The sequence below is a fragment of the Lolium rigidum genome, chromosome 6, assembly GCF_022539505.1.
Source record: "Lolium rigidum isolate FL_2022 chromosome 6, APGP_CSIRO_Lrig_0.1, whole genome shotgun sequence".
In the NCBI taxonomy this organism is placed as follows: Eukaryota; Viridiplantae; Streptophyta; class Magnoliopsida; order Poales; family Poaceae; genus Lolium; species Lolium rigidum.
This window is the reverse complement of record NC_061513.1, coordinates 56,774,841-56,789,951: the sequence shown is the minus strand read 5'-3', so window position 1 is coordinate 56,789,951 and position 15,111 is coordinate 56,774,841. Positions and strand designations below refer to the sequence as shown.

Genomic DNA, 15,111 nt, shown 5'->3' with positions numbered 1-15,111 from the left:
AGCGCGCCGGAGTCCGGTGGTCAAGAACCAAGAAACCCCCAAATCCTCGCCTCGCCGGAATCCTCAGAAACCCCCCAAATCCAGAACCCGCCTCGCCGGAATCCTCAGAAACCCCCCAAATCCAGAACCCGCCTCGCCGGAATCCTCAGAAACCCCCCAAATCCAGAACCCGCCTCGCCGGAGTCCGCTCAGGAACCAAAGAAACCCCTCGGAGCTCCCATGGAAGGCCAGGGAGAACCCCCCAACCAGCGCGCAGCGCTCCCCCTCGCGGCCGCGCCCGACGCCGCCCCTACGGTTCCCGGAGGCCGCAGAGATTACTTCGGCCGCCTCCCCGACCACCTCCTCCTACGCATCCTCCTCCGGCTCTCCACGGAGGAAGCCGCCCAGACGAGCGTCCTCTCTCAGCGATGGCGCGGCGTATGGGCTCAACTTCCCCGCCTCGAATTCTACCATGTGGAATCCTCCGTGCCCGCCCGCGCCCTCGCCGTCTACGGGGAGCTCGACATCGAGAGCCTCACCGTCTACTCAAACCAGATGGACTGCCAGAGTACAGCCTCCTGGCTGTCCCTCGCCGCACCCCGCCTTTCCGGTATGCTCTACTTCGACAACAATCATACTGTGTCGCAGGAGACGATGCAGTCGTTTCTGCACGAAGACGACAACGAGGCGGTGATGCAAAGAGGCTCGTTTGAGTTGCCGTGCTTCAAGAAAGCCACAGCCATTCGGATGGACCTTGGCTTTCTTGGCCTAGCGCTGCCACCGGCTGGCGTCTTTGATGCGCTCAGGGTGATGCGGCTGGTCAACTTCTGGTCCCGAGACCAATTTGGTATCAGCGATACTGTGCTGCCGTCATTGCAGGAGTTCTTCATCCGCAGGGTCCGTGGGCTGACCGTACTCACTCTCAAATCGAAGTCTCTCCTGGATATTCATCTGTCCTTCCTTCCTCAGCTTCAGAATCTTGACATCGTGTCTCCAAGCCTCAACAAGTTAGAAGTGACGTTTTGCTTTTATGATGTGCCGGAATCAAGGGCAAACATTGCTGCCGAGAGATTGGAGATTCTCAGGTGGGAAGTACCTTGCGTTCCAGATACTGTCAACCTCAGAAAGATGTCATCCATCTGGGTGCTTGGAGCCCCTCCAGTATCCACTCTTTGGCAGGAAACAATTTCTGCTGAATTTCTCAATTGCTTTCAAGCAGTTGACAACCTTGAGCTCGATATGATTTTTGGTGTGAGTTCCTCTTCTCTTTTACAGTACCTAATTGTGCTTTCACAGTTTCACCAAATCTTGGAAGTGGAAAAACAGGTATAGTTGGAGCAGGAAAGCAGCAATAAAAGTTAAGAGGCAGCACTTTTGGCATTGTAGTACAAAATTCAAGTGATTTTGACTTCTCAGTAGGATGTGTACTGGTAGTTTTGTAGTTTTTGGTGGATATGCAGGGATTGCTAGAAAGTTTGCATGGAAAAGTTTAAATGTAAGGCTGCAGTTTTTCAGTCTGTCAGGTGTAAATTAACTGTTCATCAACATTCAATCTCTTATTCAATCACTGTATCCGATTAGTTAACTGCTGCGATTGGAAACTCACTCAAATATTCAGTTCGCTGTCACTAGTCTTTAGTGCATAACGTTTAAGTCTAAAATTATATGTGCTAGTATATTGTGGAGGCTACATATTTTGGATATCCCTGTGGATGAGTCCCTCTGAGTACTCGAGACTGGACATAACATTTTTACATTCAAGCTACTTCATAATCTCATCACTGGAGTTCAGATGGTGTATTGGCGAACTTATGAAACTACTTTCTGTTTCTCGTTGACTTGTGCAAGCTGATCTGACAAGGTAGTCTAAGGTTCTCTGTTGAGTATATTTGATTACTGTCAATGTACATGGGCTCATTCTTTTTGGCTTGCAATGAATCAGCCTGGGATGAATGGGCGGCCCCTCTTGATGGAAGACATAACCATCCGTTATGTGCAAGTATTATGGTTATACCTAGAAACAAATGGCCACGTTTTTGAAGGAAGGGTGCTTCAATTGCTCACAAGGTGTTCTGGTATAAGAGAGCTGAACCTTTCATTCCAACTCCGGGAAAAGGTAATTATACCATTTGTAATATAGTATTATTCAATGTTTTCAGCATCCTCTAGCTACTGTGCTGGAGTGGATTTCTCTATGCAGTCTGGTTCTGGTGGGTTTTCAGTTGGTACAATGATTAATTATGCGTGTGGGCTTTGTGAATAGTGTAGTTAGGTGTCTGCTGCTGTTAATGTCTCATGCAGAGACCTGAATACGCCTAGTTTTGTGTCAGCTGGGAAGGAAATCAGGAAGGCACTTGTGTTGTTATGGTCGTGACACAGCACGCTTAGGGACAACTGACCTGTTTACATGGATGTAGAACTTAGGAGTAACAGGAATCCTCCGGAACTGGATATTTGCTCTAGCCGGCTTCCTTTTGTGGGTGCATTCTGTTTGGACTAGGGAGCATAGACATGTTAAGGACATGCAACTGAAAGAGATTAATATTCCTAGGAGCATGCTTGAACATTACAGTACTTATAAAATAAAGTTCTTAAGATAATTACTTAGTTTGAATTGCACATCTAATCCGTTGCTTCAAGAAAGTGTTGCTAAAGAAGTGTACACCTGTTATCAAGTATATCTTTCTTCTACAGTTTTTATATTTATGGTCTTGTGGAATGTAAAAGGAAAGTTCGGTATCGTGAAAATTTATATTCATGAATACCATTTTGCCCTAGTTCTTGTGCATCATATATTCAATTATGAATCTGAACCATACTGACTGAGATGTTATTTAGCATGCACATTTTTTTCACTTCGTCTGGCATCAAATAATATCACTGTGCCTAAGAATGGTCTAGCTTTGTAGCTAGACCATGAACCTTACTGTCTGTTATGCAGATTTTAAATATATATACGCCTATGCTTGGCGGTGAACTAGCTTTGCATTCATCTATTGTTCCAATTGTGTCTGACATTGGTAGCTCACTTAAGATGTTCCCATTTCAGTTGCAATATTTCTGCGCTCTGGACTGCATCTGCCACGACGAGCCAACAGTGGGAGATGCTAAGGCTTTTCAGATGAAAACACTAAATAAGCTGTATATTGTCAATTTCCACGGGTCGCCTCGTGAAGTATGTTTGGTGGAAGAGCTGGTGCTGAGGGCACCGATGCTTCAGTTTCTCACAGTAATTTCAAAGGTCAAGGATCACTCGCTGGAGGGCATTGATGACATACGCCATCTGGATTGTAAGTTTGAGATTTTCTTGGATACGGAGTAGAAAAGAAGATGTTGATCCCTGACTGCTCTTAGAACTCCGAAACATACGTATACATGTACATTCTACATTTTCGGAAAGAACCATCGTGTACACGGCTGGTGTATTTGTATGATAAATGATGATTGAGGTTGAAAAATCTCGTATATTGGGTGCATGAATATGGGTCAGTTCAGTCCATGCACCGTTTTTGTGTTTGTTGTCACATTTGATTTCTCTAAGGATGGACGCCGGAATGCAGGTCAGCCTAAGATGATATTGTAGAGATGTTGGTATGGGACAATCCTTTAATTCGTAGCATTTGCATAGGAATTGTGGGATTTGAATTCTATGGAAAATTGCATAGGAATCGTGGGATTTGGATTCTATGGGAAATTTCGTACACAAGTTATTTGATTTATAGGAACATATCCGAAAAAATCTTATAGAAATCTTGTAGTGTAATTTTTATAGGAAAAAGCATTAATTCATACCTCATGAAAATTTACTTTACTTCAATCAAACACATTTTATCTTCTCATAGAATTCAATTAGATATAACATTTTAATTCTACGGCTTTCCTATTTTTGTGATTTGGATCCTATAAATCAAATGAGCTCTGTACGTTTATGGCCTGCAAGCGCAGTCTAGGACTACCATCTGCCTTCTGAGGTCAGACGAGTGAAATTGATTTAAGGCATAGTCAATGTAGTTTAGCTTGAGAAAAAGGAGAAGCTTTAATTGTATCCAGTATGAAATAATCTACTACCATGCTTTCTGAATACTTTGTGTAAATACATGTAATAATTTATGGCTGGGGAGATAGAACGGCGACTAGACAGATGTGCAGAACTTTTGCTATGGCTGTGATTAAATGCTCAGACCTAGCCATCGGCAGTTAATATATTCCCTTCTGCTTATTTTATGTTGCCCATAATTTTTTGTGTAAATTAAACTGCATAAACTTTAATCAAGAATATAGATAATAATACAAAGATTACCATATCAAATGCATATAATATGAAAATATATTTCATAATAATTTTAAAATGTTATTCTTTTGTTATATATATTTATATTTTTACCAATATAGATAATTAAACTTTACGAATTTTAGCTTTGACCAAACTTATATGCAACACCTGTACCAAGCATAAAAAATTGCTGTCTTATTCTGATGCATGGAACGAAGATGGAGACGATGATGTGACTGTTGACACACTCCAGTCGAGACCTGTATGATCATCAGTATATAAAAATAGCTGCTAAAATTGTGGGAGTCCTGGAGTATAAACCTCAGCATCTCCAGCCTCCCCAAACGGGGCGTCCGATCGAGCGTTTGGAGACGTGTTTTCTTTGTGCCGTGTTTGGGGATGTTCACTCCCCAGCCGCGTTCCCCAAATAAAATTTCAGATATTTAAAATTTAAAGCAAATTCATTCAAACTTGCTATATATTACATAGATTCGAACGAAATTCGATGAAATTTAAACTAAACCCTAATCTAGTAGTACTTGCGGCGGCCAGAGGCTGGTGTAAGTTGTACATGCCGTCGGTGACGACCTCCTGCTTGACGTACTCGTCGGGCTCGTTGATGGGCTCGTCCTTCACCACGCCACTTGGCCCAGCCTCGCCATCGTCGGTGAGGTCCACGAGCGGCTTCTCGGTGTCGCGGATGGACATGGCGATCGCCGCCTCGAGGTCGCCCCTCCAGGCGTCCTTGTCATTCAGCGACGACAAGCACGCCGCTCACAAGCCAAGGCAATCCTCGGGATCGTCGCTGCTGGCGATGAGATGCTGCTTCCGCTCGTACTCCACTAGCAGCGCCGCCTTCCAGGTTGCCTCATCGTCCCGCTCCTCCTTCACCTCCGGCTTTGGGATGAGGAGGACGCCGCGCCCTTTGCTGTTGTCGGTTGTCGCTGTCGCCGCGCCTCAGATTGACGGGCGGCGTCGTGAACTCCGGCTCCTCCTTCACCTCGCGCTTGGGGATGGTGTAGGGCGCGGCGCGGTGCGACGAGGACGGCATCGATCGCGTCGGCCCTGACGAGAAAGAGTTGGAGGAGGACGAGTACATCCTCCTCGGCTGCAAGCGCGCTGCGGGAGATGGTGGCAGCGACGACGGCGTCTCCAACCTTGGAGCGCCGTTCTGGATGACGTCGACGACGTTCTCCAGGGTGCACTCCGGAACGCCCCAGAAGAGGACGCGCCCGTCCTTGCTCTAGCTATTCCGCTGGCTGACGAGGCCAGCGGTGATGTTCATCTCGATGTTGTGCTGCGCCTGGAAGTAGGCGACCCACGAGGCGTCGTTGCCGATGGCCTCCTAGGTTGGATCGGCCCGCTCCTCGGCGGTGAGGCAAGACCGCCGGGCCCTGATGAAAGTTCAAAGATGGTAAACCTAGAGGGGGGCGAATAGGTTTCTACAAATTTTAATTCTTTCTTTGCAGTATTAGGCTTTGCGGAATATAAATGTGAGCCTAATACAAACTAGGTGAGGCAACCTAGATGATAATGCAAGTATCTCAAGCACGAAGGCTCTCACATGATATATAACACAAGTAAAGAGTTTGGTTAGGGATAACCGAAAGCACGCGGAGATGAAGATGTATTCCCGTGTTCCCTTCCTTTGCAAGAAGGTATGCCAAGTTTGGAGAGGTGGGGATCCCACGGAGGATTTCCCAATGCCACGAAGGCTCACCTTCTTCTCCGAGCCTATCCCACGAAGGAATAGCTCTTTCACTTATGGTAGACTTTGAGGCAGCCTCCAAACCTTCACAATCTTGTCACGAGCAAATCCACAGCCGGGATGCTTCCGAACGATTTTGCCCATCTAGGGTTTCCAAGAAACCTTAGAGAGTAGGTATGTCGAAGAATACAAGGGGGGAACAAGATTTGGAACTATAGATCAAGACCTCCTCTAGCTTTTCCCCGGAGGGATTTAAGTTTGGGTGGAGGAGGAGAGAGATCTGAGACTTTTGGTGTTTCCAACAATGGAGTATGAGAGAGAGAGCTCAAGAACAAAGTGTAGTGTAGTGCCTAACCGTTCTAAGCTAGGAGAAGGGGTATTTATAACTTCATCTGAAATCCAACCATTGGGGAGTTGTCCAGCTCAGCAGTAAGTCGAAGAGGCCAGTCTGCCGGACCAGGCGCCCGACTAGCCGGTGGCACACCCGGTGCCGCCAGGCCACAGACTGGGCAAGCCGGCACACGCCGGGCGTGGCACCGCCTATACCGGATGAGCGTCCATGCTCCCTAGAAGAGCCTACGGTGTGCATTGGCGCAATAGCCGGCCGATGTCGGGCCGTCCGGTGCAGGACCCGGCGTCGCCGGGCCAGCTGGCAGGAACCGGACGAGGGACCGCGCGAGCAGTGAGAAGTTCCTGGAATGTTCCTGGTGTGCACCGGTGCTACAGCCGGTTTGCGCCGGACTGGCCGGTGCCGCACGCGGTGCCACCGGACCAGGCGCCGGCCAAAGGAGAAAACTAGTGTTCCCCTTTTTCATCGAAGTGGGGGGTCTCCCTTCTCCTTCTTGTTCCATTGATACACCATTATGCTTGATGGACTAAAACCTAAGAATAATCTTGTAGGCATGCATTAGTCCAACTACTCTAGCTACGGTGTCATTGTTACCAAAATAATGGATAAGGGTAAAATACCCTTACAATCTCCCCCTTTTTTGTATACGATTAAAAAGCGAGCTAGAGTCACTTATAAATATTATGATAAGCTCAAAATATTGATTCCATATAAGATATTCAGACAGCTCCCCCATAATGTATGCACTTGGAGAATTTGCGTTTGAATGCAAAGTGCACCATTTGTAAAATATGAGAAGCTCCCCCAATATCTTTAGGAAGCAATCATGGTATAGACAAGTATATAATAAGATATAAGCATTAATCATAATCTTCCAACATAGAGATTAAGCATACAATAACTTGTCCACACATGAATTATTAAAAGTAGCAATGATTCCAGAAATGAAAGCAAGCAAATAGCAGAAGCCAAGTAAGAAGCAAATAAAGTAGCAATGGCTTGTGCAAAACATCAGCATCCATCGAGGAAACCCGTAATCCTAGACTCTACTCTCTTCTCCCCCTTTGGCATCGGAACACCAAAAAGGCAGGAGAGAGCTGGAATGCTAGCGTTCCCCATCAATAGAACTCTTCCACGGTAGGTGGGGACTCCTCGTCTTCATCCTCTTCACCGTCTTCATCATCACCAGACTCATCAGAGCCATACCCGGCAGCATCAGTAGCAGGAGTAGTCCTAAACCGAGTCCTGAGAGGAGGAGCACCATGTGAAGATCCACCGGGAGCAAACAGGGATAGGTCAAAGTTTTGGAACATGGCATCCTCAATGGGAGGCATCTCCCAAGTTGGAGCAGTCACTGGCTCTAGTTCAGGACCAGCAGGAGGAACATGGTGGTTTCTTGCAGCCATGAATTCATTTTGGTGCCTCCTAGTCTCTTGATTCAGAGTAAGACTTTGATGAGCCACATCATTGGTATTCCTGCACATTTGCCACAAGTTTGCCAAAAGCGAGAGGCACCCAGCTTGGGGCGCATAGAGGAGCTGGAACTAGCAGCCGGATCATGCCTTTCCTTGGAACTTCGCTCCGAAGGCAACAACTCAGGGATCTCAGGTTTGTGCCCACGGGGGTGGAATCTTGAAGGGTTCCATCTTTATCACTTGATCCTTCCTATTGAAAGGAGTTGGCACAACGGCATTGATAAGCTGCTGGATGTACTGAGCAAAGTTCGGAGTCATGCACTTGCGAACAGAGCGTCTTAGTTCATTGTAGAGAGAGAAAGTCACAACCATCAATCCTCCTAATGTTCTGAGGATGGCAGTAGTACATGAGGTTGAGATGGTAGGAGCGGCTGTCACTAGAATCTCCAGACTTGCTGATCAGACTCTCACGGAATATCTTGGCGAGGACTTGGTAAGAGTAATACATTCCTGAAATGAGTGGAGGAGCATGTGCAGGCTCTAGAGGATAACATGCAATGTTGCCATGAGTGAATGGATCCTCCGTGTGGATCTGAAAGCCACGAGCACGGCCACCACCAAGTCCCATTTCTTCACAGAAGTCATTGTAGTTGCAGGAATACTGCTCCATCCGAGTCATCCAAGTCATAGTGCGAGCAGGGTCATCATGGAAGTAGATTGTGCAGTGAAACTGACGAACAAGGACCGGGCAATACTCCCCGGTGATGTCAGAGTTGCCAGGCTTCAAGCACACCAGATCAAGAAGTCCCATCTTCTGCAAAGCATCAACAACAAAATGATACTCAGTGGCAATGTACATGAGGAGCTCTTCCCTGTTGATGGCCCTAGGCTGCACAAAGGTGCCATTCCTCATATGTTCTGGAGAGCTGTAGAAGTCATCCCAGAAGCAAGCCTGAGTCTTGGTCCAGAATTCCCTGTCACCACCTGTGTAGGTTCTTTCCTTGAAATGATAGGGATTTTCCTCTCTGAGTCTCCTCCAACCAGCAATTTGAACTGTACCAGTATTGTAATTTGGCTGTTCCTCCACAATTTCATCATCTTGAGATGTATCTTTGCCTTTCCTCTTCTTCCCTATTGTCTTGATTCTACCTCTGGCAGAACTAGGCGGACCACTGCTCTAAGCTGCTTTGCTAGGCACACGAGTGCTAGTACGGCACCTCGGGGGCCTCTCATTCTTGCCCCTTTTGGCAGCAACATGGTTGCCATCACTATAATCACCTGCGAATGAGCAAATAAGGGAGATAGCAGTGGGATAAGTGTACATGTCATTGATGTCTACACATGCTTCTATTCTTGTAGACAGTGTTGGGCCTCCAAGTGCAGAGGTTTGTAGATCAGCAACAAGTTTCCCTTAAGTGGATCACACAAGGTTTATCAAACTCAGGGGGGTAGAGGTCAAAGATATCCCTCTCAAACAACCCTGCAATTACGATACAAGAAGTCTCTTGTGTCCCCAATTCACTTGTCAGGTGTATAGGTGCACTAGTTCAGCGAAGAGATAGTGAAATACAAGTAATATGGATGATTATGAGTGGTAATTGCAATCTTAAATAAAAATGGCAGCAGTCAAACATGTAGCAGAACTGGTTGTAAATGGTTTTTCAATGCTTAGAAACAAGGCATAGGGATCATACGTTCACTAGTGGACACTCTCAACAAGGATACCATAATTGAATACATAGATATTATCGCTTCACTACGCTACTATGAACCACTGTCCGATTTGATAATAAACACAAATTCATTGCGTAGGGATGCATAAGCATTCCTTAAAGTTCGCATTCCCAATCTATGGACACCCCACGCTGTCACTTTGAGGATACAAAGATGGTACTAATTCACCACAATTCATAAGTATTTATATAAATTAAGCTTAAGAAACAAACACGGTGTGCACACTGTCACCTCCACACCGTTGGAAAAGGTGTCCCCGGAGATCACATAATAAAACCACTTGAGTAGCACGATAGTTGAAGAATAACATCTACTTATTCAACTAGATTACAAAGCTCATGATCACATCAAGATCGTACATGGAGATATAGATAGACCACATAGCTACCGGTAAAGCCCTCAACCTCGTGGGAGAACTACTCACTCCTCATCATGGGAGTCAACAATGGCGATGAAGATGGCGGTGGAGTTGATGGAGATGGCTCCGCGGGCAATTCCCCGTCCCGGCAGGGTGCCGAAACAAAGACTTCTGTCCCCCGAATCTTGTCTGCGACGACGACGGAGCTACAGAACTTTTCATGGATGGAGGCTGATAGATTTAGGGTTTTTGCATCGGGAGCTTTATATACGCGGAAGGGCGAGGTCGGTGGAGGCCTAGCCCAAGACCACCCCTAGGGGCGAGCCAGGGCCATGCCGCGCCTAGGCATGGTCTGGCCACCATGTGGCCCCCCTTCGTCTCTCCTCCGGACTTCGTCTTCGTTACGGAAAAATAAGATCTTCGGCTTTTGTTTCGTCCAATTCCGAGAATATTTCCTGTACAACTTTTTTGAAATACAAAACAGCAGAAAACATGGAACTGGCACTATGGCATCTTGTCAATAGGTTAGTGCCGGAAAATATATAAAGGTGCAACGAAGTGTGAGCAAAACATATAGGAATTGGTGTAAAACAAGCATGGAGCATCAAAAACTATAAATATGTTTGCGATGTATCAATCATCAGGAATAAGGAGGCCAAAGAGGTATAATATATATACAAGTTTTTTGACGAAATTGCGCAAAAATCTGGGTGAGTCGGTGTGTCGGCCGGCAACACCGGGCTGTAGACCGGACCAGCCGGTCAGGCAGCCGGACTGCCGGGCGGCACGCCCGCCGGGTTGATGTATGAGCCGACACACCGGGCCATAGGCCGGGTTGAAATTATTGCTATGTATATCCAGATTTTTGTCAAAAAATCATGCAAAAACTCGTATACTTGTACACATATTATATCAATATAGAGTGAATCCCATGAATTGAGGTGTATGGCATTCCAATGGCATAAGGTACTTAGCCTAAGCCTAACCCTAACCCTAATCCTATATTCTCAAATCCCTAAAAAATGGAGCTAAAGGCAAGGGGATCCAAGACATATGGAGGTGAGGAGGGGAATTACCCGAAGACATTACTCTCCTTGCTCAATGGAGCAAGAAAAACTTAAAGGGAAGGCTTGGTGAGCAAAATCCCAAGAACTCCAAAATTGGCTTGAGAGGGACCAAATCCCTTGGTGGAGATCCTCCAAAGGGCCTGATCTATGGTGGATTGGAGTATGTGGAGAATCTAGTGGTGGGAATGCCGTAGGGGATGAGGGAGAGGTAGGAGGCTGCGTCAATGGCAACAGGGGTTGAAGGGGAGAATGAGGAAGAAACCCCAAGGGGTATCCCTCAATTCCCACTTAATCCTTTGTCGACCGGCGTGTGGGCCGGCAAACCGGACCGGGCACCGGGTCGTCCGACGGTAGAGCCGGCGGCACCGGGCCTAGCGCCGGGCTGACATTAACAAACTCCCTCTTTGCATTTCTTTGTTGGAAATTTTTGTGTAGGTTCAGAAGATGACATGCACAATATAGATAGATAGATATTTGATAAGAGGAGCATAGACATCGGGTAGGAACACATGTTTTTCTAGGCATACCCATTGGAGTGAAGTCCAAACAAGATGTAAATAGCAACAATGGGCATGATTCGAAATATATCAAGAGTCACAAATCTTTTTTAGAATAATTTTGCAATAAGATCAGTTAGCCTCATGGAATGAGATCACCTTTTAAGTGAGGCTAATGAGGGGCGGGGGATTACTCCCCCTATGTTAAAGCACAAATGCCATGAGACCTCGAAGAGACATGCTTGGATCCATATTTTGACATTGGGTCTATTTATGTTGCACACATAGGTATGCATCATACCAAGAGTGGTAAGATGACTATCCCCATATGTGTTGTACAACCAAGCTAGATAGGAAGTTAAAAACAAGAATGTAGTGCAAGAAGTTGTTCAATCTAAGTTGTTAGGATCAAGAATACTGATGGCGTGTAACACACACGTTCGTTGGGAACCCCAAGAGGAAGGTATGATGCGCACAGCAACAAGTTTTCCCTCAGAAAGAAACCAAGGTTTATCGAACCAGGAGGATCCAAGAAGCACGTTGAAGGTTGATGGCAGCGGGATGTAGTGCGGCGCAACACCAGGGATTCCGGCGCCAACGTGGAACCTGCACAACACAACCAAAGTACTTTTCCCCAACGAAACAGTGAGGTTGTCAATCTCACCGGCTTGCTGTAACAAAGGATTAGATGTATAGTATGGATGATGATTGTTTGCAGAAAACAATAGAACAAGTATTGCAGTAGATTGTATTTCAGATGTAAAGAATAGGACCGGGGTCCACAGTTCACTAGAGGTGTCTCTCCCATAAGATAAATAGCATGTTGGGTGAACAAATTACAGTCGGGCAATTGACAAATAGAGAGGGCATGACAATGCACATACATGATATGATAAGTATAGTGAGATTTAATTGGGCATTACGACAAAGTACATAGACCGCTATCCAAGCATGCATCTATGCCTAAAAAGTCCACCTTCGAGGTTATCATCCGAACCCCTTCCGATATTAAGTTGTAAACAACGAGACAATTGCATTAAGTATGGTGCGTAATGTAATCAATAACTACATCCTCGGACATAGCATCAATGTTTTATCCCTAGTGGCAACATCACATCCACAACCTTAGAACTTTCTCGTCACTCGTCCTGCATTTAATGGAGGCATGAAGCCACTATCGAGCATAAATAATCCCTCTTGGAGTTAAGAGCAAAAACTTGGCCAGAGCCTCTACTAATAACGGAGAGCATGCAAGATCATAAACAACACTTTGGTAATAGATTGATAATCAACATAACATAGTATTCTCTATCCATCGGATCCCGACAAACACAACATATAGCATTACAGATAGATGATCTTGATCATGTTAGGCAGCTCACAAGATCCAACAATGAAGCACATAAGGAGAAGACGACCATCTAGCTACTGCTATGGACCCATAGTCCAGGGGTGAACTACTCACTCATCACTCCGGAGGCGACCATGGCGGTGAAGAGTCCTCCGGGAGATGATTCCCCTCTCCGGCAGGGTGCCGGAGGCGATCTCCTCGAATCCCCCGAGATGGGATTGGCGGCGGCGGCGTCTCCGGAAGGTTTTCCGTATCGTGGCTCTCGATACCGGGGGTTTCGCGACGGAGGCTTTAAGTAGGCGGAAGGGCGGAGTCGGGAGAGTCACGGGGCCCCACACGCTAGGGCCGCGCGGCCCCCACGGGCCGCGCCGCCCTAGTGTGGCGGCGCCCGTGGCCCCACTTCGTCTTCCCTCCGGTCTTCCGGAAGCTTCGTGTAAAAATAGGCCCCCGGGCGTTGATTTCGTCCAATTCCGAGAATATTTCCTTACTAGGATTTCTGAAACCAAAAACAGCAGAAAACAACGAATCGGCTCTTCGGCATCTCGTTAATAGGTTAGTGCCGGAAAATGCATAAATATGATATAAAGTATGCATAAAACATGTAGATATCATCAATAATGTGGCATGGAACATAATAAATTATCGATACGTCGGATACGTATCAGCATCCCCAAGCTTAGTTCCTGCTCGTCCCGAGCGAGTAAACGATAACAAAGATAATTTCGGAGTGACATGCCATCATAACCTTGATCATACTATTGTAAGCATATGTAATGAATGCAGCGATCAAAACAATGGTAATGACATGAGTAAACAACCGAATCATAAAGCAAAGACTTTTCATGAATAGTACTTCAAGACAAGCATCAATAAGTCTTGCATAAGAGTTAACTCATAAAGCAATAAATCAAAGTAAAGGTATTGAAGCAACACAAAGGAAGATTGAGTTTCAGCGGTTGCTTTCAACTTATAACATGTATATCTCATGGATAGTTGTCAATGCAAAGTAATATAACAAGTGCAATATGCAAGTATGTTGGAATCAATGCACAGTTCACACAAGTGTTTGCTTCTTGAGGTGGAGAGAAATAGGTGAACTGACTCAACATAAAAGTAAAAGAAAGGCCCTTCGCAGAGGGAAGCATTGATTGCTATATTTGTGCTAGAGCTTTTATTTTGAAAACAAGAAACAATTTTGTCAACGGTAGTAATAAAGCATATGTATCATGTAAATTATATCTTACAAGTTGCAAGCCTCATGCATAGTATACTAATAGTGCCCGCACCTTGTCCTAATTAGCTCGGATTACCGGGATTATCATCGCAATACACATGTTTTAACCAAGTGTCACAAAGGGGTACCTCTATGCCGCCTGTACAAAGGTATAAGGAGAAAGCTCGCATTTGGATTTCTCGCTTTTGATTATTCTCAACTTAGACATCCATACCGGGACAACATAGACAACAGATAATGGACTCCTCTTCAATGCATAAGCATGTAGCAACAATTAATGTTCTCATATGAGATTGAGGATATTTGTCCAAAACTGAAACTTCCACCATGATTCATGGCTTTAGTTAGCGGCCCAATGTTCTTCTCTAACATTATGCATGCTCTAACCATTAAATGAGTGGTAAATCTCCCTTACTTCAGACAAGACGGACATGCATATCAACTCACATGATATTCAACAAAGAGTAGTTGATGGCGTTGATAACCCACAAGTATAGGGGATCGCAGCAGTCTTCGCGGGTAGTAAAACCCAATTTATTGATTCGACACAAGGGGAGACAAAGAATACTTGAAAGCCTTAACAGCGGAGTTGTCAATTCAGCTGCACCTGGAAACAGACTTGCTCGCAGGAGTTTATCAGTAGTAACAGTTTTATAGCAGTAGCAGTAGTGAAATAACAGCAGAGTAACAGAGACAGCAATAGTGATTAGAGTAAACAATAGGATTAAAATACTGTAGGCACGGGGACGGATAACGGGCGTTGCATGGATGAGAGAAACTCATGTAACAATCAAGCAGGGCATTTGCAGATAATAATAAAACGGTGTCTAAGTACAAAGCAATCAATAGGCATGTGTTCCAATTATAGTCGTACGTGCTCGCAATGAGAAACTTGCACAACATCTTTTGTCCTACCAGCCGGTGGCAGCCGGGCCTCAAGGGAATCTATCGGATATTAAGGTACTCCTTTTAATAGAGTACCGGAGCAAAGCATTAACACTCCGTGAACAAATGTGATCCTCACATCACTACAATCCCTCCGGTTGTCCCGATTTCGTCACTTCGGGGCCATTGGTTCCGGACAGCGACATGTGTATACAACTTGCGGGTAAGACCATAAACAATGAATATCATGATGAAATAATA

General features: G+C 45.6%; 1 protein-coding gene across 1 annotated transcript; it reads left to right on the top strand.

Moving 5' to 3' along the window:
- Positions 1-219: 219 nt before the first annotated feature.
- Positions 220-3,468, top strand: LOC124662638 (putative F-box/FBD/LRR-repeat protein At4g03220). The gene is made up of 3 exons (XM_047200450.1): positions 220-1,840; positions 1,922-2,095; positions 3,029-3,468. The coding sequence occupies exon 1, from the start codon at positions 220-222 to the stop codon at positions 1,309-1,311; it is 1,092 nt and encodes a 363-aa protein (XP_047056406.1). The 3' UTR covers positions 1,312-1,840; positions 1,922-2,095; positions 3,029-3,468.
- The last annotated feature ends 11,643 nt before the right edge of the window (positions 3,469-15,111 follow it).